The sequence below is a fragment of the Cyprinus carpio genome, chromosome A5 (assembly GCF_018340385.1).
Source record: "Cyprinus carpio isolate SPL01 chromosome A5, ASM1834038v1, whole genome shotgun sequence".
Classification (NCBI taxonomy): domain Eukaryota; kingdom Metazoa; phylum Chordata; class Actinopteri; order Cypriniformes; family Cyprinidae; genus Cyprinus; species Cyprinus carpio.
Window position 1 is genome coordinate 17,436,714 of NC_056576.1, and position 24,792 is coordinate 17,461,505.

At 37.6% G+C, this 24,792-nt stretch overlaps 4 protein-coding genes across 4 annotated transcripts; 2 read left to right on the top strand and 2 right to left on the bottom strand.

Moving 5' to 3' along the window:
• Window positions 1-1,194: 1,194 nt before the first annotated feature.
• Window positions 1,195-2,506, bottom strand: LOC109082774 (sorting nexin-19-like). The gene is made up of 2 exons (XM_042757390.1): window positions 1,324-2,506; window positions 1,195-1,200 (listed from the first exon to the last, which is right to left on the bottom strand). The coding sequence occupies exons 1-2, from the start codon at window positions 2,365-2,367 to the stop codon at window positions 1,195-1,197; spliced, it is 1,050 nt and encodes a 349-aa protein (XP_042613324.1). The 5' UTR covers window positions 2,368-2,506.
• A 3,685-nt stretch (window positions 2,507-6,191) lies between these two features.
• On the bottom strand, window positions 6,192-7,288 carry LOC109090523. Its single transcript, XM_019104352.2, has 2 exons — window positions 7,204-7,288; window positions 6,192-7,123 (listed from the first exon to the last, which is right to left on the bottom strand). The coding sequence occupies exon 2, from the start codon at window positions 7,120-7,122 to the stop codon at window positions 6,472-6,474; it is 651 nt and encodes a 216-aa protein (XP_018959897.1). The 5' UTR covers window position 7,123; window positions 7,204-7,288; the 3' UTR covers window positions 6,192-6,471.
• A 626-nt stretch (window positions 7,289-7,914) lies between these two features.
• On the top strand, window positions 7,915-14,282 carry LOC109090518 (uncharacterized protein C11orf53 homolog). Its single transcript, XM_019104346.2, has 5 exons — window positions 7,915-8,124; window positions 10,457-10,557; window positions 11,657-11,699; window positions 11,821-12,113; window positions 12,940-14,282. Exons 1-5 carry the CDS (start codon window positions 8,112-8,114, stop codon window positions 13,354-13,356), a joined length of 867 nt encoding a protein of 288 aa, XP_018959891.1. The 5' UTR covers window positions 7,915-8,111; the 3' UTR covers window positions 13,357-14,282.
• LOC109090507 (serine/threonine-protein kinase 36-like) lies at window positions 14,083-24,571 on the top strand. The gene is given in 22 exon segments (XM_042755879.1): window positions 14,083-14,582; window positions 14,919-15,059; window positions 15,440-15,517; window positions 15,889-16,019; window positions 16,168-16,282; window positions 16,284-16,352; window positions 16,354-16,455; window positions 16,726-16,812; window positions 17,734-17,922; window positions 18,227-18,396; window positions 18,911-19,052; window positions 19,152-19,271; window positions 19,354-19,530; window positions 19,745-19,836; window positions 20,085-20,148; window positions 20,278-20,388; window positions 20,554-20,628; window positions 21,454-21,571; window positions 21,667-21,793; window positions 21,916-22,090; window positions 22,211-23,548; window positions 23,825-24,571. Coding segments are annotated over 22 exon segments (3,828 nt in total). The 5' UTR covers window positions 14,083-14,495; the 3' UTR covers window positions 23,945-24,571.
• Window positions 24,572-24,792: the final 221 nt, after the last annotated feature.

Sequence of the window (24,792 nt, forward strand, 5' to 3'; positions counted from 1 at the left end):
GGCACCTGAACTGATCACCTCTAGCTAATAGTAAAGAACTCTGTGTAATCCGTATGGCCGTGAAGATGGGCAGTCAATGTGCAACAAAGGTTCGTGGATTTCACAAACGGGTTTATTCCATGCCTGTAGTTTTGTGCTGTTGTTAAAACAGCCAACCACACAACACACTCTTCTCGGCATCACTGGACAGCATACGTACTAAAAAAAAACTAAATAAAAATAACTTTTCGTACAGCTATAATCTGCTACAGCCGCCTATGGGACTAACGCTACTTCTGCTACTTCCTTAGCAGTAAGGCACGCAGTAATGGCGGCGCTGCTTTACTTCCGTGTTTCGCCGGATTTGTCGCCCCCATTTGGAGATCTCCAGGCTGCAGGCGATAGGTGGGCGTGGTTTCAGCTACCAGCTCCGTTTTGCCCATTTTCGATGATCAGGGAGTGTTGCGCGGTGCTGCGCTGCCAAGATGGCGACGGTCGGCTCAGCATACTTTAGGCTTCAACCTATGGGTAACGTCAAGGACACTACGTCCATGTTTTTTACAGTCTATGGGATCCATGCACACTCTAATGACTAAAATTGTCCACAATCCATTGCGCTTTGGAGAACGATTCATTCCAGAACTACAAACTGCAAAAACTGCAAATGTGGCGATTACACGCGATCGACAGTTAGGTAGAGAGGTTTTAATGCCGCGTTCCAGGCAACCCGTAACCCGTGTTTTTCCAACCTTCTACCCGTGAAAGTCTACTCTTCTACTACACACTTAAAAGTGTGTACTTTTTCTTCACCAAAAGAGTACATACTTTAAGGGAGTAGTATAAGTAGGCACATTGAGACGCAGGGCCTGTTTCTCCATCTGCGCTTTCTTTGTCCATTTTTTTTTTTTTTTTTTGTACTTTTGGTGAAAAATAAAAGTAGCGAAGTTGAATACTTTTATTCTACTCAAGTAAAAGTAAGAGTACCACAATTTAATTATACTCAAGAAAGTAGAAAAAATGTAAAAATGTACTCAAGTACTGTAACAAAAGTATTTGTAATTAGTTACTTTCCACCTCTAGTGAAGGGAAATCTCTTACACCGAGGAATGATTCCAGTTGGCTTCTCTGAAATCTTAAATGTGAGCACACATTTTTAATATGGATCAAAGTCAAGATGACAGATGGTTATGACTATTTATAGTTACAGTTACAATCTCAGTGCTGTACAGCATGTATAGATTAAAAAAATAAAAGTTTACATTAACAAGATTTGATGTTTAAAATGTTTGAGACTTGCCAGAAACACTTCCCCAAAAGACCCAACGTATCTTCCTCCAAACAAACCAAGCAACAAAAGTCTGAAGGAGAGATGCAGTCGCAGAAGTTCTCATCATCTGAGTCTGTTCGTTTCAAAGACTCACTAGATATTTTTCTCTCGTCTGAAGAGGGTGAATCCAGGTCATAGTCGGTGTGTCTATAGAGGCGGCTGGTACGATAAGGAGATCTGAGAAGTTCGGCTGTACTCTGGGTCATTCTTTCTGGAAAAAGTATGCTAGAACTTCTCCTGCCTTGTACATTTTCATCAGAGGACCACTGACTCTGGAAACTTATTTCAGAGGAATCGTGGAGGGGGGCTGTGGGTTCAAACCAAGCTGTCTGCATGCTGGAGGTTTCAGGACAGTCGAAAGTAATTGGAGAGTCACAATACCAGAAGCTGCTATGGGATTCATTTAGCGCTGTTTGCTGTGGTCTTTGTGTTTTTTCTTTGTCAGTGGATTGGGTGAGCACATCTACAATGGTCTGGTTTAACCAATCTGAATTGGTTATTCTAGCCTTAAGGGGCAGAAGAACATTCCAGGTGATGAGCTCTCCCATCATGTAGCAGCCTGTTTGTGTTTCCAGGTGAGATTTGGGAATAAGGACGCGCATGAGGAGATCTACCAGTGCTCTGGAGTAGCAGAGCTGGTTAGTTGGGCCAGTCAGGGCAGGGTGAGGCAAATTAGCCCTACTGTACAATCCCCATAGTTTTGGTGAGTTTGAAAGCAAGTGGTCAGACTCTTCTTGCATTGTGCATTGGAGTTCCTTGGCTTGACTAAAGTTCTGCAGATGGCATCCGCAAAGCTCTAGAACCCTCTGAGCCAGCACTCTCTGGTCCACCTGCTTTGCCCTACTCTTCAGTTCAGCAGCCGCCTCCAGCATGGCATCCCTCACCTCCCATTCAATCTCATTCCCTTCCTTTAGAAACAGAACTGCAGTACCAGAATGACACAAAGTCCCACACAGCCTTATCAACAGCACTCTGAATCTCCCAGTCCAGTCTTCACTCTCTGAGGCAATGTGAACTTCAGGGGACAGAAAAGTGCTCCAAATAAAGGAGGCTGTTAGCATCCAAAGCTAAATGAGATCCCAGCCATCCGCCCAGCACTACCAACAGACCGGTGAAGATGCACAGCAACCACACATTCAACAGAAGTTGCAAAAGAATTAATCATGTAATCAGAACTACAACTCCAAGAATGCTCCTCTGCCCCAGTAACTCAGAGAAACTCCAGGGATTTGGATTGGCAACACCAGGCATTTTGTCTGAGACCTTAAATTGGAAAGAGATGGACTGTCGAATAATTAATTATTGTAGTTATATAAAAGTTAACGAGCAAATAAATTTTGTTCAAAATAAAATAAAAAATGGTCATGTTAACATGGAAGGACAAGCAAACCAATTTTTCAGGTAAATCAAATGTATCGTGGCAGATCGTAATCAGTTTAAAAAATAACTTAAAATGGGTTAGTTCACCCAAAAATGAAAATTAACCCATATATTACTCACCTTCAAGTCATCCTATAGGTGTATGTGACTTTCTTCTTTCAGACGAATCCAGTTGGAGTTATATTAAAAATTGTCTTTGATCTTTCAAGCTGTTTCATGGCACTCAGCAGGTGTTGCAGTGCTTCAGTCCAAAAGAAGTGAAATAAAAAGCACCCATCCATAAAAAAAAGTGTTTCACACGGCTCCGGGGGTGAACAAAGTCCTCCTGTAGCGAATCAATGCATTTTTGTAAGAAAATAACCACATTTAAGACATAATAATCAATTTAATCTAGCTTGTGCTCACTGTTGTAAACAAAAAAAAGTACAAAATGAGGATTTGTAAAGAAGAAAGTCAGAGGATTTCGATATAAGCCTGGTTTAATTTGCTAAAGTAAGGAAACTTTGCCTCCTTTGCTCATTCAATTCAATTCAATTCAAGTTTATTTGTATAGCGCTTTTTACGATACAAATCATTACAAAGCAACTTTACAGAAAATTAAGTTTCTACAATATTTAGTAGTAGCTTATCAGTGGTGACTGTCAGTTCATGTGCATATGGCAGAAATGTTCAGAAAAATCAATAAAAGACGTAAACAGACGATTAACACTATTAACAGCAATTATGCAATCAAACTTATAGCAAAATGTGGTAGTTCTGTATGTTGTCTCTGGGTTAGCATCATCTGAGGTCCTCTGAGGGGTTGGCATCATCTCTTCTCAGGTGTTCTGGATCCAGACTGGAGCTTGTGTAAATCCTAGTTAACACGGGATGTAAATCCCGTGGCAAAGCAGAGAAACAAATAGAGACATAATTGGCATAGCTGCTGTTCCAGCCAAGTAAAATTAATTAGTTTAACCCAAGCTAAAGAATAATAATGTGCATTTGATCAGATATAACTGCAGTCCAAAATTTATGAGATGCATTATTTGAATGCTTGGCCAAAGAGGTGTGTTTTTAATCTAGATTTAAACAGAGGAAGTGTGTCTGAACCCCGAACATTATCAGGAAGGCTATTCCAGAGTTTGGGAGCCAAATGCGAAAAAGCTCTACCTCCTTTAGTGGACTTTGCTATCCTAGGTACTATCAAAAGTCCAGCGTTTTTGTGACCTTAGGGAGCGTGATGGGTTGTAGCGTTGTAGAAGACTAGTTAGGTACGCAGGAGCTAAGCCATTAAGGGCCTTATAAGTAAGTAATAATATTTTGTAACTGATACGGAACTTAATAGGTAGCCAGTGCAGAGACTGTAGTATTGGGGTAATATGATCATATTTTCTTGACCTGGTAAGGACTCTAGCCGCTGCATTTTGGACTACCTGTAGCTTGTTTATTGAAAATGCAGGACAATCACCTAGCAGTGCATTACAATAGTCCAGTCTAGAGGTCATGAATGCATGAACTAGCTTTTCTGCATCAGGAACAGGTAACATGTTTCGTAGCTTGGCAATGTTTCTAAGATGGAAGAATGTTGTTTTTGTAACATGGGAAATATGATTTTCAAAAGACAAGTTACTGTCTAATATAACACCCAGATTTTTGACAGTAGAGGAAGTAACAGTACATCCGTCTAATTGCAAATTGTAATCTACGAGATTCTGTGTAATGTTTTCTGGTCCAATAAGTAATATCTCTTTTTTATTTGTTTTTTGTAGTGTTTAATTATTGGTCATTCAATCTTTTACATTTTAACACACTCTGTTAGCTTAGATAATTTTGAAGTTTCACCTGGTCTTGTTGAGATATATAGTTGAGTATCATCAGCATAACAGTGGAAACTAATCCCGTATTTTCTAATGATATTACCAAGGGGCAACATGTATATTGAAAATAGCAGAGGACCTAGGACAGATCCTTGTGGCACTCCATATTTTACTGGTGATAAATGAGATGACTCCCCATTTAGATAAACATAGTGGCAGCGATCGGACAGGTCATGCTCATGTTAACAAACATTGGTTTTCACGAGACTCACCGGCGCATGCACAACGCTGACCTCATACATTATCAGCCCGGAGCTGCTTCCATGTACAACTGTTGGCGCAAGCTATGTTAACGTGATTATTACGTTTTGAATATGAATATTTTTCTTACAAAAAAGCATTGATTCGCTACAGGAGGCCTTTGTTTACCCCCCAGAGCCGTGTGAGACACTTTGGATGGGTGCTTTTTATTTCACTTCTTTTGGACTGTAGTACTGCAACACCCACTGAGTTGCATTAAACAGCTTGAAGGATCAAAGACAATTTTTAATATAACTCTGACTGGATTCGTCTGAAAGAAGAAAGTCATATACACCTAGGAAGACTTGAGTGTGAGTAATCTATGGGCTAATTTTTATTTGGGGTGAACTAAACTTTTAAGTGCCTTGTTTTGCCATGACTTACCTTACTTTACCATCTGGCGCTATGGACCCAGTGTTCCCTGCATGACCTCTACAACCATCCTCTTCCATGCTTGTAGCTCAAAATTGGGCCACAACCCTACACTTCTCTAAACGGCGCCCTGCAGCTGCAATGAAGTTTAACAACAGTAGCCATTGCTGATCCACAAGTTCCATGGAGACATTTAAAGGAAAAGGAAGGGAAAGGACATGATGGGTGGCCAAGTATGGTGACCCAATTGGAATCTGTGCTCTGCATTTCACCCATCCAAGTGTACACACACAGCAGTGAAAAGTGAACAAACACACACTGTGAACAACAAAGCCAATGCTGCTGTGCCCGGGGAGCAGTTGGGTATGCCTTGCACAAGGGTCTCACCTCAGTCACCTCAGTCGTGGTATTGAGGGTGGAAGAGAGTGCTGGTTATTCATTCCCCCCTACTATCCCTGCCGGATCTGATACCAGCAACCTCTGGGTTATAAATCCAACTCTCTAACCATTTGGCCACGACTGCCCCAAAAACATGAATTCTTCCTATTCTGTAGGCGATAAATAGTAATCAATTAAAAAACACTTTGTGAGGATTTTTATAGCCTATATAGTTTTTTCTAATCTCCATTACAAAGAACAACACTTAGTTTATTTAAACTTAAACTTAAATATTAAGGTAATGAAAAATCATTGTACATTCGAATTAGCCTAAATATTTGTAGACGAATTGCTAGAATTATTGAATTTCGTTGTTGGAAGTGTATAAAACCATTACAACTGTAACAAGTAGCCTATAACAAGAATGTAGGATTATTCTTTTTTTAAATCCTACATGCAATAAAAATACATATAGGCTAGTTTTAAGATTTAGCTAAAAAAAAGAAAGAAATAGTTTTAATTATGCATTCCTTTTCTGCATCAAAAGCAGATTTGTTTTCAAAAACGAACAAGTCTAAAAATAGTGATTTTTAGTGATTTAGGTGGCAACACAGAAAAATAAATAATAAATAAATAAACACCAGAAACAAGAAATGTTCAGAATAAAGGATAAATAGGTATAATTTAACAGCTCAGTTCATCATAATAACATAAAAATAAGAACAATGTGTCTCGGCTTACATAATGTGAAATGGTGAATTTTTTAATGATAATTAAACTTATAGTACATCTATTAATATACGATTACACACCACAGCTAAATTACACAAATATCATTTAGTCTACATGAAATAAAACTCATACGGATGCACAACCCAACACAGAAGTCAGAAAAACCTATAGGCCTAATCTGAACGATACATGGAGATAGTTAGGCTACATTGTGTCTCTTTCTCTTAACTCTCTTTTACACACGTGTTTTTCCTGAAAAGGACAGATGTCTTCCTGGCATTCCCAGCACGGCTGAACATCATGGCCATCAGAAGCATCGAGATGGCAAAGACTGCAGCCTTCGGTTTTCAGCTTACTGTGAATCATCTGTCGAAGCTCCCTGCGTTTAGAATCATCCACACAGCACGCCACGTCCACCACACTGATGCGCTTGGGGTCCCACACGCAGTCCTCCTCGCGACCAGACTTGATGGCGGAGATGTTGCTTTTTGGCGGAACCCACGCGCAGTCGTACCCGCTTGTGTGCCACGATTTCTGGAGAGGATGATTGTCATAGTCTATTTTCTTTACTTTTCCCACTCGCACCCTCAGTTTGAAAACGACTTTGTCGTTATTGTCAGTTTTTTTCGGGTAACATTTGGCTTTCGCAATGTTACGACTGACATAAACTCCGGGGCCCAGCATTCCATCTTTAGAGGGTTCAAATCCTTTATTAATGATGGTCTCGGCGTTTTTCAAATGTGTGCCGTGGAACATTGTATATTCACGGCCTGACTCCGGTTCCTGGTTCTCAGACAGAGACTTAGTGCGGTCTTTAAAAGCTTTCCAGCCACAGAAATACACAACTTCCTCCATTCTACGATTTAATACGAAAATTAAATAATTACACAAACTAAAACAACCTTTTATGTTTAAAATGTATTCACATTTGCTCACCTCCTTCAGTAGGCTATCTTCTATGTCAGCCGGTAACTTTCTACTTTCGATTTCGTTACATAAGAAAAAACATCGAGAGAAAAAAAAAAACATCGCGAGATTCCAAAGCGGTTTGCTTTTGTTATCGTCGATCCCACGAAACAAGGTGTGTTAAGCGTCACACTAACACATAAGGGATGTTTTATAGATGTGTTGAAAAAAACGCGGTTCTGGTTTATATTAGCCTATTTCCTTTCTGAAGGAAGCAAACTGATTAATACCCACATGACAACTTGCTATTTTAAATAGACTTTTCTAGGCTATATAGGCTATAGAAATTAGTTTTTACAGATACAGTTCTTCTGGAATATCTTTGCCTTTCTGATGCACTGTAACAAAAAACAAAACTTTTTTGTAATTTCCTCCAAAAGGAAAGTTTTTGACACAAGGCCTTTTTGTAAATAAATAAATAAAATACATAAAACCACCTCGAAACCAGATATTTATATATATTGGATTTTTTTTTTATTATTATTTGTTTGGAAAAATGACTTTGATAAAACCTTTTTTTTTTTTTTTCTTTATTTTTTTTGCAATCATACTCGGGTTTTAATACGGCTGTCACACTCTCCATTTTTCAACAGTGCAGCCTTAATAGTGTAGCTACTCTGATATACAGTAGGCTAGATGCAAATTATTAAGAAACGTCTCCGAGCCAGTTATTTGCATTTAACCAAATGATGAAGGCTTCACAAGCGAAACCATGTGAAGGCTATGAATAGAGGTGCGTGAGCTTGACCATACGTATGTCTACTTAGCTTTTTAAATCTTCATTCTTCCTTTGGTATAATGAACGTGGTGTATGAGTTCTGCTGGAATAGAAAACAAAACTGAAGAACTGGGAAACCTGACAGCGCTCAGCTAAAATTATGATGGAGACAGGTGAGAGTTACTGAGACTTTACATGAGAAATTTATTTTCGTACTATTTTTATATGATGTTCAGTTTGTAACGCATTACTGGGGTTGTAGCTACATTTAGCCTACATTAAATGTGCTTACGTAAGTATTTGTAAATTATAGTTAAACACCGTTGTTTTGTTACAAATGTATGTCGACGACAGCATATTTGTTTATAGACTAATAATATATTTGTTCGCTCTTTTCATATAAATGTAGGCTATAGGCTATATAAAACATCTACTAGGCTAAATCTACCTTTTCTCAGAAAGAATGCCTCGCTGCAAAGTAAATGTTTATTTTTAAAGAACCTTCCTTGGCCCTGTTGTAAAACGTAAAAAATAAATAAATAAAACAATTAAAAGTGAATATTTTTTTTTATCAGGAAGAATGATTTGATGCATGATTATTAAGTGCTTTATAGGGTTGTGATGAACGTTATTATTTGTTAAAAGCTATAACAGAAATGGGAATTAAACAATAAAAATAACAAAATTACATCTGTACATGAATGTGTTTTTGACACTCTGATTTTATTTTTATTTATTATTTTTTCCTAAGAATTAGTTTCGTCTCAGGTGACTGTAACAGTGGTCTTAGTGGTCAACTAGAGTGTAGCAAATATGACTAAAGGTAGTGTTTTCTGCAGTCAAACACGGGACAACATAAGCATTTCAAGCCCTTTCTTGTCTTAATCTATATGTCAAGTACTGCCATTTATGGCTGTTAATGGGTGGATTATGATATCAGGCAAAAGAACTGCGTGCACACCCTAGACCACAGGTGTGTGTCTTAGAGAGAGAGAGAGAGAGAAAGAGAGAGAGAGAGAAGATATGAGTCTATCACTGAAAACGGAAATGGGCCATATCAGAATATAAGAGAACATGAGAGAAATTCCTTTCCTGACAACAAAACCGCTGTTTGCCTATGGATTTGAAACCTAAAGATCTAAAGATACGCCAATTGCAAATTATTTTGTATGTTTAACACTAAATGTTTTGCAATGATTTTTCCTCAGGTTGGGGTGTGAAACATAGTTAAGTACATGCTCTCAGTTACTGTACATTAACAGATTTTATAGCAGGAGTTATTAATTTAGAGATTTACATTTCTAAAAGGTTTAGTTTGTTTTCTATTGAAATTTAAGCCCATGAGTGGATGATGTTTGAATAGAGTTATAAAGCTCTGCAGGAATGGAATCTCCATTCAGAAGAACATGAACTCCAGCATAATGTTTATGTCCTGTTTAAATTATTGAACTGTATTAATAACTGCTAATCAAGAGCACTTACACTATATTAAATCTATTTTACTCACAGTTTCCAACCCTAAACCATGCTATCTTATCAACAAAAGAAAACAAGCAATGAATCAATTTTTTGACTATTAAGACAAATAGAGACTTATTTGTAAGAAATGCATACTGTTTAAAATACATTCAATTTTATATTTAACACATTATATTGATCTTATTTGCACTGTGAGTTTATTTCAAAAACATTTGTTGTACACAATGGTTTAAGCAATAAAATCTGTATGCTTTTGTTCACAGTCCAACTTTTAAAAAATATCTTATAATTAAAAATTAAAATACTTTTAATCAAAACTGGAAAAAAAAATGTTTGAATAGTTTGGTCAGGACTGTATTACTGGAACAATGGGTCAGAAGAAAGCAGGAGCCTTTTCAAAGTTGTAAATAAAAGAAAGATTACTGGAGTAAGTTTTACAAGAAAATACAATTTCTTTCTTCAAAGAAGCCTTTCTTCTTCAAACATGTATGTTTAATTCAATGTACTACTATTGTGAATAAATAGTGAAAATAATTAGGGATTTAAATATTCTGTAAAACTATGAATCTAGTAGTTTCTAGTAATAACCAGCCTGTGAACGATGGGGAATTAAGCACAAGATACTTATAGCAAACTTATTGTGAACTGGTGTTTTCAATTCATCAGTAGGGATATGCCCAAGTGATATTTTTATTCAGAAAAAAGACTTGTTAATATCCACACTGTTAGGCTAATGTTGCTTTGTTGAACTGTAAAGTCACAGCTCTGAAGTATAATGTCTCTATCAATGTGAAACAGACATGTCTTTATTATATATTCATATAAATACATGTAGTCATTTTTCCCCCAACATTTATTCTTTCAGGTTATTCATATTATACAATTCATATTAACCAGAAGGTTTATAAAGCATGTCATTCTTGTTTTTGATCTTTTTTAATGCTTTATTTTCTTTGTTTCCTAACACCAGACATTGCTTCAGAAAGAGACATTAAACAAAGTAAATACATTTCTTTCTCTCCACAGAGTATTCCAAGAGAGTATACCAAGGTGTCAGAGTCAAGCACACAGTCAAAGACCTACTTGCAGAGAAGCGATTACGACAAACAAATGCACCCCGATTCAGTGTAAGTTAGCCACCCTTCTCACCGTCTGGTCTGATTTTCTCACATACTATGATCATCCCATATCCAGAAGTGTTTTGCTCTTTTTGACTTTTGCTTAGACAGTGTCTTAATCCAAGAACTTTACATTCACAACATTCAAGCAAATATAAGTGTAAGATATCTCTCACACAGCGACACTGTTTAGCGCATGCTTGTCATGTCCTTGTTACTTTTAAGAGATCGATATCAGGTACACCTGCCAAAATCAGATCTATCTACCTGAAAGGGGACAGGCAGGTATTGTTACCAGTAGACGGTTAAACCCTAGCCATAACTGAGGTTATCACTGAGGGATTTGCTACAAAATACAAAAGAACAGACCGTCCTTGTATTCAAGTGAATGCTGGCTGCAAGTTGTCGTCTGCTTTTGTTTTGTTTGGTGGCCTTATTGAAACGAATGGACCAGTCTGTTCATGCAAATGCCTCAGACGAGGTGGTTGTCCTCAATATATATCTGAACAACAGACTAGCAAAGAGATACAGATTACATATTCTACATGATGAATATCATAGAAATAAATAGTTAATTACTATAAAAAGTCTCTTTACAGAATATCCATAAAAAGTGCCTCTATATGCGGCATGTAGTGACTGCGACTCTCTGACAAAGAACGATATCTACTAAACAAATGAACTTAATTCCACTGCGTTCTTCCCCAGCACATTGCAGAGTCAACTGGGATATGTTCCCAGTCATCTAATGATTTCTTTAGATCCTTGTGGCAAAATCTCGTGAGAAGAGCACACACTCCACCGGAGGGAAGTGTACATTTAGAGCGAGGTGGGGAGTGCTGTTGTGACACTGGCAAATCATATTCAAATATCCTCCCACATGATTTGCCTGGCTTTCAACAGAACAAGCACTAAAACTCGCCTTCCTGTCTTTTTCTCCATATTCTCACTGGCTGTACAAAGCAGCCCACCAAGTTTCTCTTCACCTTTATATTGTAGGGAGATTCATTACATGCCGTCTTCTTAAGTTTTTCAGTTTATGAGAAACACACATACATAGACAGACTGTGTTAGTGTCAACTGACTCTCTAACTTTTTTGGTTTTCAGACGAGCAGCAGTTCCTCTCAGCCAACTTTTGTGCCAATGCCTGGTGAGTCCGTCTGGTAAATCTTATACATGCCTAGATCTAATCAGATAGACAGGTGTGCTCAGTGAGAGGCTAATTCCTCTTGAATCAGGGAGTTAACAGAATTTCCTGCTTCCTCTTGCAGGGTCGCATATGCTTCCTGGTTACTACAGTATGCGAAGATCCTTCCTCCCAGACTCAGAGCTCTGCCATCCCATGAAGCAGTACTCACCAGACACTTACTCTTCAGCGCTGGGAAGCAAGGGCTTCTCATACGACCACCCCTCCTCTTACCCTTCCTTCATTGACAGCTACTACACTCCTGATTCATATGGAGATTACAGAGGGCCAACATCTTATACCACCAGCGGAGGGTCACTGTTTCCACCAACACTACTACCAAGTCTGTCTGGAGAGACATCGTCACACTTGCATTTGGTATTCACACTTCCTGCAGCTGATATTATTTGGGTCAATGATGTATAAGAATCTCTCTCATTTATTTTAAAACTGATCTGTTAAGTTCTCATGTGTTCATGATGGTTTTTATATGGTATTAAAAAATGAAAGTTTCAATTCAATGGCTCTAAAAAAATATCTGTCAAGAAAAAAGTATACGTAATGTGCAAGAATACACATTATTAACAAGCACATTTTTAAATATATTTTTCAAGGAATGTTTTTTTTTCTCACAAATATAATGAATTTTGTAAATATAATTTATAAATATCCTATGTTTGTTTTTGTTTTTTGTAAGATGCACCACTTATTATTATTATTATTTTTAAATAATTTAATACTCTTATTCAGCAAGGACATTAAAAATATTCACAATGTTACAAAAGATTTCAAGGTTTCAAATAAATGCTGTTCTCTCATAAGAGAATTTTAAAATAATAAATTACTTTTGAACAAACTTTTGAACAGTAGTATACAATCTGACAAAACAATTTGCACCACATGATTTTGTGGACAAACTTTTTTTATGTATAAATACAAAATTTGTTACACCCCCCCCCCCCCCCCCCCAAGAAATAATAATAAAAGATTATGCCAAACTACTTATATGCCAAACAGGTTTTTGGTCTTATTTCTTTTTAGTTGTATCACCCTGACATTTTTTACTTTTTGCTCCAGTAATACATATCAAAATGAATTTTAATACAGAAATGTATTTTTGAATAAATTAATAGATAGGAGAACATCACTGACCACTTTTCTAACCAAAAAGATTAATAAGCAATGGTGTTTCTCTATGCTACAGAGAGACCCCTGGGATCAGCCATCGGAAGACCCGGTCAGTCAGTCAGAAGTCATATGTCCTGAGGGTCCAGCCTCCGTGGCAGACTCACCATCCCTAGGAGGGCCTGACTCTGGGAGTTCCTCTCCATACCGTCTATCCTCTGGACGCAGTGGAAGCTCCATCCCATCCAGCTCTCAGAATTATACCCTACAACCCTTGGAAGACGTCCCATACCCAGCACCATCCTACACCTCTGCTTCCAGCTACTCCTGCCCACCGTACATGACAACAACTGGAGATCTGGCTGTGGTGAAGATGACGCCTGTCACCTCAGAGGAGGCTGGTGGTGGAGTGGTGTCTCTCAGTGACACTACATCCTGGGCTAAAGATGATGGAACTGGCTCCTGGTTGTCATATGAGACTAGGAGGGCTTTTTAAGAGGCTCAAATGACAATACAAAGACTGTGGACTGATCATTTGCAATGACACAGTCTCTTTATTCTTATAGATAAGGAGATCATAAAGATGACCTCCTCAAGAAATGCTGGTCACAATATACAAATTTAAACTGTTTACATTGCTTAATGACACAGCAAAAATATGTGTTAATAGGTTAGTTAATTCAGGGTTTAATTATGCATTTTACATGCACAAGCGTTCTAGAATTAATTAGAAGCAATGCTCGCCTTTTTTTCTTTTTTCTTTCTAACATTTTCAATAAGCCCTCGATGACTGGTCTCGAATATAATACGCAAATAATACCAAAGAACACTCTTTAAACAACAACCATGTTAAACTTCTGTCAGGAATGGCAATATAAAAAAATAAACTTGTTTTGGTTTGAATAAAGTGTGTTATCTTTATAGAACAGAAAAGAATAGCTGTTCTAAAGAAGCCAACGACCGCTGTTGTCAGGACGCCACTGCATTGTTAAGTTAAGGCCCCCTTAGTGACAGGAGTGATTGAGGAAACAAACACATCGCCTGTTCAAATATAACTCACTTCAGTAAAGTAATCTCTTTTAAGTCATACATTTATCATGCAATTAAATGCCCAACTAATAAACAAAATATGAATGTATATTTAAAAATGTACAAGTCAAAATAAGTTATTTACTTTTGTCCTAACTTTTATAAGGGCGTCTATTTGTGAGCCACAGCGTTGCTAGGCGCTTTTTGTTTTTGTTCGTCTGGACAGCAGCGCGCGTCAAACTTTCTGAAGTTTGTCTTACATTTCTTATGTTATCATATTGCGTTTTCAGATGAAAGTTACTTGTACTAGTCTTAAAGCCAACTTTAGCTTCGGTAGTATGACTCGTTAGGTAGACGTTGTTTCGCAGTAGTCGTAAGGCTCAAATGTTCTCAGAAAAAAATATGACCTAGCTTAGCCAAGTTTGTCCATTTCGCCTCAGTCTGTAATGCTTCAGGTAACGTTATACTGTTCTGCTGCGAAACAAGCCATGCGGAGAAACTGCCTAAATGATATTTCTACGTGTGTCCACTTTATACTGACATGTGCTAGCTTTTAACCTAAAAAAAGTCACCGGACTCTTCCTCTGGGTCAAGGCTTCATCGCTGATGATGGATCAGTACCATATTTTGGAGGTTATCGGGGAAGGGTCTTTCGGCCGAGTGTACAAAGGCCGCAGGAAGTTTAGCGGCCAGGTGAGGCCACGATGTCAGAAATTAGCTTTGTTTGCAACTTTGAACTGAATTTCAGGGGCATTTTCATTCAGTATTTAGCTTTGTTTGTATGTTTGAACTTAGTTTCAGCCATATAAGTCAAAGCTCATTTGGGGGGAAAAGGAGTGTTCATCACCTTAGAACGTCTGTTAACCAATCAGAATCCAACATTCTAGAGTATTGCGGTAGCCTATGCATTTGAATAAGTGACTTGACACTGAATACAAAACAAAACATAAATACATATAATAGTAACTGACTTTATTATAGACAGAGTCCCTCTCTGTCTGAGTAACAGCAACCCTTTTTATTTTCTAGGTCGTGGCCCTGAAGTTCATTCCCAAACTTGGCCGCTCTGAGAAGGACCTGCGCAGTTTGAAAAGAGAGATTGACATCATGAGGGGGCTTAAGCATCCCAACATAGTGCTGCTATTAGACAGCTTTGAGACAGAGAGGGAGGTATGACTGTCACGACCTACTTCCAAGTCACTTTACATTTTCCACTGTTGCATCTCTGTTCCATAACCTGGTGCTTCCAGTATAACGGCTTGTGGAAATGAAATATAGCTCCCAGGGTTCACAGTTCTCACATTCAAATCTCTATGGAATAATTCTCGTTGGCAAAATTAAGTTTATGTTTAGACGTTAAGATATTGGCATTGGTACAAATGCAGTAAGCTTGTGACGTTGATCTTCCCGTAAAATGTGTAACTGAAAAAATTTTGGTGAGAACAGTTTTTTTTTTTTTTTGGTGCAGCTTATAGTGAGAGATTTTTTTTTTTTTTTTTTAAACTGAATTTGTGTCAGAGGAATAATTAGAGCATGTATTTCTTTGGCAGGTGGTGGTGGTAACTGAGTATGCAGAGGGTGAGCTGTTTCAGATCCTGGAGGATGATGGGAGTTTACCTGAAAATCAGGTGCATCAGTGGTCACACTGTTTTACAGTAACTGACAGCTCAACGAAATTGATTTCTATCGTTCCTAAAAACATAATTTGTTCATGCTGGTGTGTGATGCTAGAGTTATCTAGGACCTGGTTCACATTTAGTATGTTTCTACATTTTATAAACTAACAATATAAACACTGATGCATATAAAAGTTCAAATATGGCATACAAATTTGATAAAACATCATAACATTTAGCCTAGAGTAAATGCATTTCTGAAAAATGCATGTAGTTCATCACTTTTATTTCTTGTATTTGACGATATGCAGGATTTTTTGCTGCTCTTACTTCCTAACAGGGACACACTCACGTGCTAACCTGTCATTTTATATCTTGTGTAGGTGTGTGAAATAGCCTGCCAGCTTGTTTCTGCCCTGTATTATCTGCACTCCCATCGCATTTTACACCGTGACATGAAACCACAAAACATCCTGCTGGGAAAAGGAGGAGTAGTAAAGCTCTGTGACTTTGGGTTGGTGTTGCCAGTTGGTGCAAGTTCAAACTAATTTGGCAGCTCTGTATATATTTATTTTCCGACGGCTAAAGAGTGGATACATAATTTTAATCCTAATGTGATCTCTAAAAGCATAGTGGGGTTATATTCTCTTGACTCTTCACAGATTTGCTCGTGCCATGAGTGTGTCCACCTTGGTGTTGACCTCTATTAAGGGGACTCCTCTCTACATGTCTCCGGAATTAGTGGAAGAGAAACCTTATGACCTCTAGTGCCATGAGTGTGTCCACCTTGGTGTTGCTTTCCTGCATCCTCTATGAGCTCCACAGACGGGGGCGCCGTCCGTTCTACATAATACACAATTTAAAAATCCTCCATCTTTAGAGTTTTTCTGGTGCAGCTTATAGTGAGAGATCCAGTGAAATGGCCAGACAACATGAGCCAAGACTGCCTGGTACAGAGAAGTTTGCTCATGAGTGAATGGTGCATGGTAGTTTGATTTTTGCATTACTATTTAGGTTTAATATGAACGCCTCAGACTCAGTTTTAAACCAAATTAGCCTGATTTTGATTTAGTGTTGGCACAGAGATCCAAAAAAGCAGAAGTGTTACTTGATGTCAGTATGTGCTGGTTTTGGTAACGTAAAGTGATGTAGAGTATATAATACACAATTTAAAATCCTTTACTTTTTAATTGTTCGGACTGTGGGTTCTCTTAATGTAGAGTTTTCTGAAGGGACTGCTGATGAAAGACCCAGAGAAGAGGTTGTCATGGCCTGACCTGCTTCATCACCCTTTTGTTGCAGATGGAGCACACGAATTTGAGTGAGGACTGTTCACCAAATTAGTACGGTTTTTTATCATCATGATCCCTTTTTTTATGTACACATATCCCTGCAAAATTTGAAAATCACGTATTTTCAAGAAATATTAGGATCTTTATATTTGAACTGAAGTACAGATGCTATTTTTAGTGAATCAAGGGCAATCTGTATGAAGTTTATGCCGACCATTTTTGGCAACCGTTTTAGAATTACGGTTCGCGGAGAAGAACAGTTATATACCGGTGTCCGAAAAATTGGCTTTTATTTTTATTCGTTATCTGGCTTCATCAGTTTTCATTTTAATTACTTAGTTGAACTCAAATATTAAAAAAGTTTGGAAATCTTTTCAAACGAGTTCGATTTGGTGCTGTCAAGAAGATCCGGTTACATCGAGTTTGTTCGCGAACCGGATGTCTTTTACAAGTATGTCCTTTTTAATATTACTATGGACTACTTTGAAGATGTTTTTATTACCTTTCTGGACGTTGGAGGGACAGAAAGGTTTGAACGGAATTGGAACGACATGATTTGACATAATTTTGATTTTTGGGTATTTACGGGTTTTTTGATTTTTTTAGTTTAATTTTAGCATTAGGTTTAATTTATTTTTATTTTAGTTTTAGTTTAATTTTAGTTTTAGTTTTTATTTATTTTCAGTTAGTTATTGTAGTTTGCTTTGGCTACTAACTGAAATTAAGTTTTTCATCTTATATTTAGATTTGATTTAATTTCAGCTTTATTTCAATTAACAACAGTTTTAAAATTGTTTTAGTTAACATGCATAAATGCTGATCTATGGGAGAGATTCAGTCCTCTCAAAAGAGAAATATATGAAAATCTGCAAACAACTTTTAAATAGATTTTACATAATCTATATCAGTTCTTCATCGCAGAATGATGTAGTTTAGATCATGCTGTTTGCTTTGACAGCGGCGTCAGATGAGGGTTCAAGCAACCCTCTGACAGTCCCCCCCAGCCCGGACCTACAGGCCCTGAAACACCAGCAGGCTGCAGAGAAGACAACGGCACGCGGTGGAGAGGGCAAACTACTGCGCAAAGCTAGAGAGCTACGAGAGAAAGAGAAGATTTACAGACGGGTAAACACCTGGGAACAACAGCACGCATAAACAAAGACGTTTTTTTTTTTTTTTTTTTTTTTTTTTTTTTTTAATTTTAGGTTTATGAATTTTTTTTTTGTATTTCTTGTCTGTTTGGTTTATTTTGTTTTTTATGTTGAACTTTATGTAAATGAAATCATTGCTATTGTTGTTGGTGTGATTTGAGCAAATTTGACTAGTTACAGTATTATGGAATATGGAGAAAATTTGCAAGCATCTGAGAAGAGCTTTGAAAGTATCCATTTTTGAAATAATAAAATTGTGTTGGGTCTTGTTTTACTAGGAGATTGCGAGTGGAAGTGTTGCGCGTGCCAGTCAGACACGCTGTAAGACAGCTTCTGCTGGAGGAGCCCCCACCACTGGCCACTCATTGGGCAGCACCTTTTCAGTGTATCAAAATTCATCTCAGCCAGCAACCAATCAGCATCAAGCAAATGACAACAGTGTTACCAGGTAGTATTTCCACCTAGAATTTGAATATGAAAACCTGCGTGCCTCAACTTAAAAAAGGTTATATTAACAATGCTGCTGTGAGAGTGAAAATTATGTTTTGACCAGCGTGAAAGAGTGAATATATTATGAAACCAAATGTAGAGAACTAAAATAGTCAAAAAGGTGTTTAAAACAAGGATAAAAGATATTGTGAAGAATCATATTACTAAAAGCACATTGTACATATATCCTGTAGAACTAGCCAACATAAAATAACTCTTAATGGCTCTTACGCATGTTTTTGTTTCGTAAGAGGACCAGAAAACCTTTTTATCACAAGTATATTTGAATCATTTTTATTGATTTGTATATATGAATTTGTTTTGTGTTTTTTCTTCAATTGAATTTTATAAAATGTATGTATTTATTATATTGCTTGTTGAATGTTGAATCTGTGTCTGCCGTGAAACATGCTGATATGGCAATAAATACTGTAATACAGCAACAACATCCCCATGTACCCGTTTATTTTTAGTGTGCGCTCTGCTCCACATAAAGGCCAGATCAGTAGAGACTATGAGAGGGAGTTCCCTTCGGTTGAAGTGGGACCCCAGCAAGTTCTGAAGCATCCTGGACATGCACGGACCAGTCTGGCTTCTGTCAGGATGGACAGTGAGGTTGTTATTGTAATAATTTAAATTTATAATGTGAATTTAATTGCAGCAAACTGCTAATATCAGAACTGTCACGTTTCTCCCACTAAATGTAACATCAAGGAACAAGATATCGACAGTGATAATGACTGGCAACGATTGATTGAAATAAGTGATCAGGGCCATGTAAACACTTCCATCCTTCAGAAGTTAAAAACCAGGTTGCTTGTAACCAAAAACCAGGTAACGTTCTGTTAAATGTCACAACTTTTAAACTTGGTAAGTGAGTGTGATTTGGTGTTTGAACACTCACTGATCTGTCTAGCTATTGGCCAGGAAGGGTGAAGAGGCCCCTTCAGTTCTACAGCCGCTGAGGATCCTCAGAAACATTGTTCAGAGCTGTCAGTCTGGTGATGTTGAAACACTGGGCAAAGAGTTGGAACTGCCTCATCTACTGTTCAATCTGACTGAAGACATCCTGAATATTCCAGATCTAATGCAGGTCAGAAAATGCAGAGACAGTATGTTTTTCAAAAATGAATATATACATTCTATTCATATGATTATTATTTTAAAACCATATTTTCTTATGTAATTGTATTACAATTGTTAATTATTAACTGTGAATTTAAATGTAACATTTAAGAGAAATTATTTTTTTCAGTTAATCTATGGGAGCTCATACTTGATTTCTGACTGGTTTTTATTTGATAAAGGAGTCACAGGGTGAGATGGTATTGGGAGATCTGATGAATGTTCTCATAATGTACCTGGAAAAGAGCCCGGGCTGGGAGATAAAAGGGAGGAGGTATGGATTTATGAATTGTTTTTAATGTACACTTAAAGAACCCCCCCCCCCCCAAAAAAAAAAAAATGAAATATTTTTTACTTTCATTACTTCAGTAAATCTATTGTTCTTTTTTTTTTTAAATGAAAGAATATTTAGTGTTAATTGGATGACTCTTTGTTAGGCTGTTATTATCCCAACTGCTGCTGGGCTTTTAGTGAAATTTTAATCTTAGTGTTATTTTATGAAAAATATTTTTTTCTCATCAGAGCTGAGGATCTCTGTCAGCTATTTATATCGGTATTTCTCTGTCGAGACCCAAAGCATTCAGCGGTAAGTGTCTCTAGCTGAAAGATTTTCTCTCTAGTTTGCGTCAAATGCACTTTTAAACTGGAAAAATGAAGTACTAAAATTGTAGGATGTCTGGTTTCATTTGCATTACATTTGTGGTCTCTCCTACAGCTTTTGGCAACAGCAGTCTTAACCTTGTTCGCTCGCCGTGGTATATCTGTGAATGTCGGTATGGAAAAGCTTACAGCCTTTTTGGGGAATATTTTGACAGACACAGCAGAGGTACGGTTTCATTATTTATGCTGTGAATAAGGGTTAACTCTGTTTGGAGTAATTAATGTCACTGACGTGATGAAATCCAGTGTAGTCTTTCCCTACTCTCTTTCTCTCTTTTTCTTTTCCTCTCCCCCTCTCACCATCTGTCTGCTCTCTCTCTCTTTCGTATAGGCACATAACCCCTTACCTGCAGGTTGGGGCATATGTGATGGCCTTCTATCACTGATTCTCCACAGACTATCTGAGGTAATTCCTCTCAGATTAATTCTCCTAAAATAATTAGAGAAACAGATAATCGGTTTGGCCGATTTATTGGTTTTCGATTATTTAATATTGAATTCACAATAAATGGCACCAGTTGAAGTCTCAACTGAACAGCATCCAACAACGGTATTTACAGAAAAAGAAACTAATGTGTTACTTAACTTTTTAAAAAAATCATACTGAAAATTTGTTCAATTTAACAATGAGTCTAATATATATACATTACATAATACATAAATATATTACAAAAGTTATTATTATTGATAAAATATTACTATTACATATCCGTATTTTTATTGTTGTTATATAATTATCATTTAATTGTTATTAGTTATTTAGTTAAGTTTAAGATCAGTTTGGCATATTGCTTATGGAACACTTAAACACAATCTGGATCACTAAAAAAGTATTGTTGGTCATCTGTTGTGTTAAAGTCGCAATAAAATGAATCAGGGATGTATCTTTTCTTCTGTATTATGAATTACATCTCAACTGATTATCAAAAAAGAAAAAACTGTAGGGAAGGGACTCTTTTTTTTCTTTTTCTTTTTTTTTTTAGTGGTTGTGGATTGAGCTCACTGAATGTGAGCCTGACTGTGGAGGGGCTTAGAGAAGTCTGTAGTTTGACCTGAAATTAAGTTTTAAAACAAAGACAAAATTTTCAAAAGAAACATGAAACACATACATGGATCAGCGTTTCACTCTAAGATCAATAATATGCATTTACAAAATAGTTAGGGTGATTTTTTTATTTCGTGCTGACTTTAAAGTGCTGCCTAATTGCCTTTTTTTCTTCACTGATGAAAGTGTGAAAGCAGCTCACTGCTCGACTTTCAGGACTCAGAGCTTTGGCCCTGCTTGTGGGCTAAAGTAAACGCCACACTGGAAAACACAACACCCCAGAGTTGCCTTTTTTCTCCGAATGGTACAACATCAAGAGAACATTCACTTATTTCTATATTGCAGCTTTAATGTAATAGTAATGTAATAACATAAATTTATCTCTCTGTTCTCTCACAGGTCTGTATGTCTTCCTCTCTCTCGCTTTATTGGTTTTCTCCAGCGATTCGTATAACTGTGTGGCTCTCCTGTCGGATAACTCCACAAACTGCTCCTCTGCCCTCAGCCACCTTCTCACCACCAGTTGGTTAGCTTCAAACATTGCCTTTAAGTCTTACTAATGGTGTCAAACAGTTTTTCACAGTTCGTTTTTATATAAGTGTTTATTTGAAGTGCATCTCTCAAGTGCAGGTTTTTCTCTTTTTATAGTGCTGCATTGCTTGAGCACAGTATTTTCTGGGGTGACTACTCAGAAGTAAGCAGCCTATCAGTGATGAGCTGTCAACTTCTCTGCATCCCCTTCTCTCTAGAGTTACCCCTAGAAAAACTTCTTTCTGTTCTCAGATCGTATCAAAGCTCAAATATTGTGGCTGGTTTAGTTCAGGTATGGTTTTATAAAATTTTCAGTATTTAAGTATTTCAGACGGCTGATGTGTCGGTCCAATTGAATATCGAAAATGTAATTGTCTTTTGTATTTTTTTGCTGACTTGTCTTCTTGTTCAGATGATTCAAACTCTTCCTGTTGCCCTGGTGGAGCTTCCACTGTGTCTTCTGAATCGTCTACTGCTATCTGACCCGCAGCACACCGCTCCATCCCTTATCACTGCAGCCCAGGCCTGCTCTTTCCTCCCTTACAGCACTGACTACTCAGACAATGGAGCAGACCACACTCAGAATCAACTTAACCACTTCGGGAATGGTGTGGAGCAATTTAAGAGCAATGGAATCGCAAAGAAAACCAAGATAGATCATATCAAAGGTGACAACAAATCAAAGAAGAGGTTAGAGCGGCTCAAAGGCAATGTAGATGCATCTAAGGAAAAAAATGATTCTATAAAGACTGAGAACAGCAGAGACGTCCAACCAAAAACCAAAATATATCCACAGAAGAGCATGGACCATCTAAGAGCTGAAATAGAGCAGCAGAGCAGTTGTATCGAGGAGCTCATGGACAGTTTAGAAATCCATGGCAGTTCTGTAGGGCGTCTCCAATATCTCTCATCTCAGCAAGGGTGCAGCATCAGCTGGCTTATAGACAGTCTTGAGGAGTTAAGAGGTTGTGATGACCCCAAGGTCTCCACGGCTAAAATTCGATCCTCACCAGAAGAGGTGAGAACTGCAGGTTCTCTGTTGGTTGTATTGCTACAAAGTGAACTTCTCAGTGGGTGCGCAGTGGAACTCCTTATCCTTCTCTCTCAACTAACACATCATCTCACCCATCAGTCTTCCTTCTTTCTTCCTGTCAAAACCACCCAACTGCAGTTTGCATTGCACCACCGAGATGATGGAATCCGAACGGCCTGCTGTGGCTTACTGGGCCACCTGGGCTCAGGTGTCAGGCAGGTCATCAGTGAATCAAAGTTTGACTTATTCCAGGAGCTGTTAGGTTGCTTGTGCGATCCTGCTCCATCCGTTCGTAGGGCAGCTTGCAAGGCGGTGGGAAACTGGCTGAGTGCAATGGGAAAAAATTATCTAACTATTTCCAATAAAGGATTCAAATATACGACTGACATGAATGCCTTGTCGGTACAAGAAAAATTGAAGAGGAAACCAGCAATGGAAGGCATCAGTCATAGTGAGAGATACGTATTGATGGAGCTGGCCGTAGGAGCTGCTCGTCCCCTCGTGTCTCTGCTGTCAGATGCTGATAATGTCATTCGACAGCAATGCTGTGGGGCCTTGGGTAACCTGGCTGCTTTTGGCGGAGGGGATGGAGCACTTCTCAATGCAGATGCTCCAGGCTTGATTCTCCAAACTGCATGTAATGATTCCCATCATGCAGTGCGACGGGCGGCTGTGGCCACTCTGCGTGTGTTTAGCCAACAAAACACATTACTGCAGGTAAGAGCAGTGTGAATCAGTTATGCGTAATATATTTAGATGTTTGGCGTATATATTTGTGGTGTACATTACACTTCCATAAAATATATAGTTGTGCAAAGAGTGCTGTTCTTGGTGAATTGTATTTAAATACTGAAAAAAATAATAATATAGAGCTGATTTTGTGCTGTATTGCATCATTTTGACAACTGTGCAGAAAAAATTGAAAGACAGACAAAGCAGGTTAAAAAAAAAAATCCTTACTGTCATTTTCACATTTTCCCCTTCCTTTCCTGAGCTCTGAGGTTTCTAGATGCAGGAAGAAAACTCTGTCGCACATCCCAAAGCTCTTTATTTCAGAGGGATTATCAATGGCTTGTCAGCAAGTTGGACGGGTCCGATGAAGGAAAAACATAAACATCAGCCTTATAGTTTGTGTGTAAGAGACAGGATGTAATTTCACATTATTTAAATATGGATTGCTGGCTGCTTCTGTGGCTGGGAAAGCTTTCTTTTTGTCTGTATTTATTTGATCTGTGATCAAAAGAGTTTGACAGAAATTGAATCTATGTGTTTTGAGAAAATGGCAGTAACTCAAAAACATTGCATCTTACATTTAAATGTACATTTAGTATATCAAATGTACGTTTTTTGTTTTATTCAGCAACAAATGTTTGCATTTTTGATACGTTATATTTAAGACTGCTGAAGTTTAAGACTGCGCTTTTTTCTGTATATAATGACTAAACTGCACTTGTAATTTTAAGAATATTTTGCAACCTTAATTGTTTGTATTTATTATTTGCAATTATTTTATAGAAATTAAGCCCTGCGCAAAAACAATAAATAAATTGTATCTATGTATCGAAGAATTTGGTGAAGTGTTTCCTAAAGGATATACTGTAATGTCGTAAAAGTAGCCTACGTCTTTACGGGGGAAATAAATGTGAAATCCGGTTTTCATTAGACACATTCTTATCTTGTTGTTTCCATTATACAAATGCTTAATTACGCCTACATGAATAAATAGAATTGCATAAAATATGTCTGATGTGTGATTTTTACTTTCGCTTTTTTGTCCTGACTTGACAAATCGTCTTACCCTGTCAGTTTAAAAAAAATGTTTTTTCTAAGATCGGTGTTTTATCTGAGATGGCTCGACATACCACATCCAGACGTTTAACTTTTCAAACGTGTTTGTCAGAAGAAAAGCATTTAGACGTGTATCCGAGCTACGCAACCTCCTAACATTTGTTTTAGGAAAA

Excerpts from the sequence above, each read along its gene's own strand:
- LOC109082774 (XM_042757390.1), bottom strand. The coding sequence starts at position 2,367 with ATGCTAACAGCCTCCTTTATTTGGAGCACTTTTCTGTCCCCTGAAGTT.
- LOC109090523 (XM_019104352.2), bottom strand. The coding sequence starts at position 7,122 with ATGGAGGAAGTTGTGTATTTCTGTGGCTGGAAAGCTTTTAAAGACCGC.
- LOC109090518 (XM_019104346.2), top strand. Across the intron at positions 11,700-11,820 it reads AACTTTTGTGCCAATGCCTG|GGTCGCATATGCTTCCTGGT; the intron begins GTGAGTCCGTCT and ends TTCCTCTTGCAG. Across the intron at positions 12,114-12,939 it reads CATCGTCACACTTGCATTTG|AGAGACCCCTGGGATCAGCC; the intron begins GTATTCACACTT and ends TCTATGCTACAG.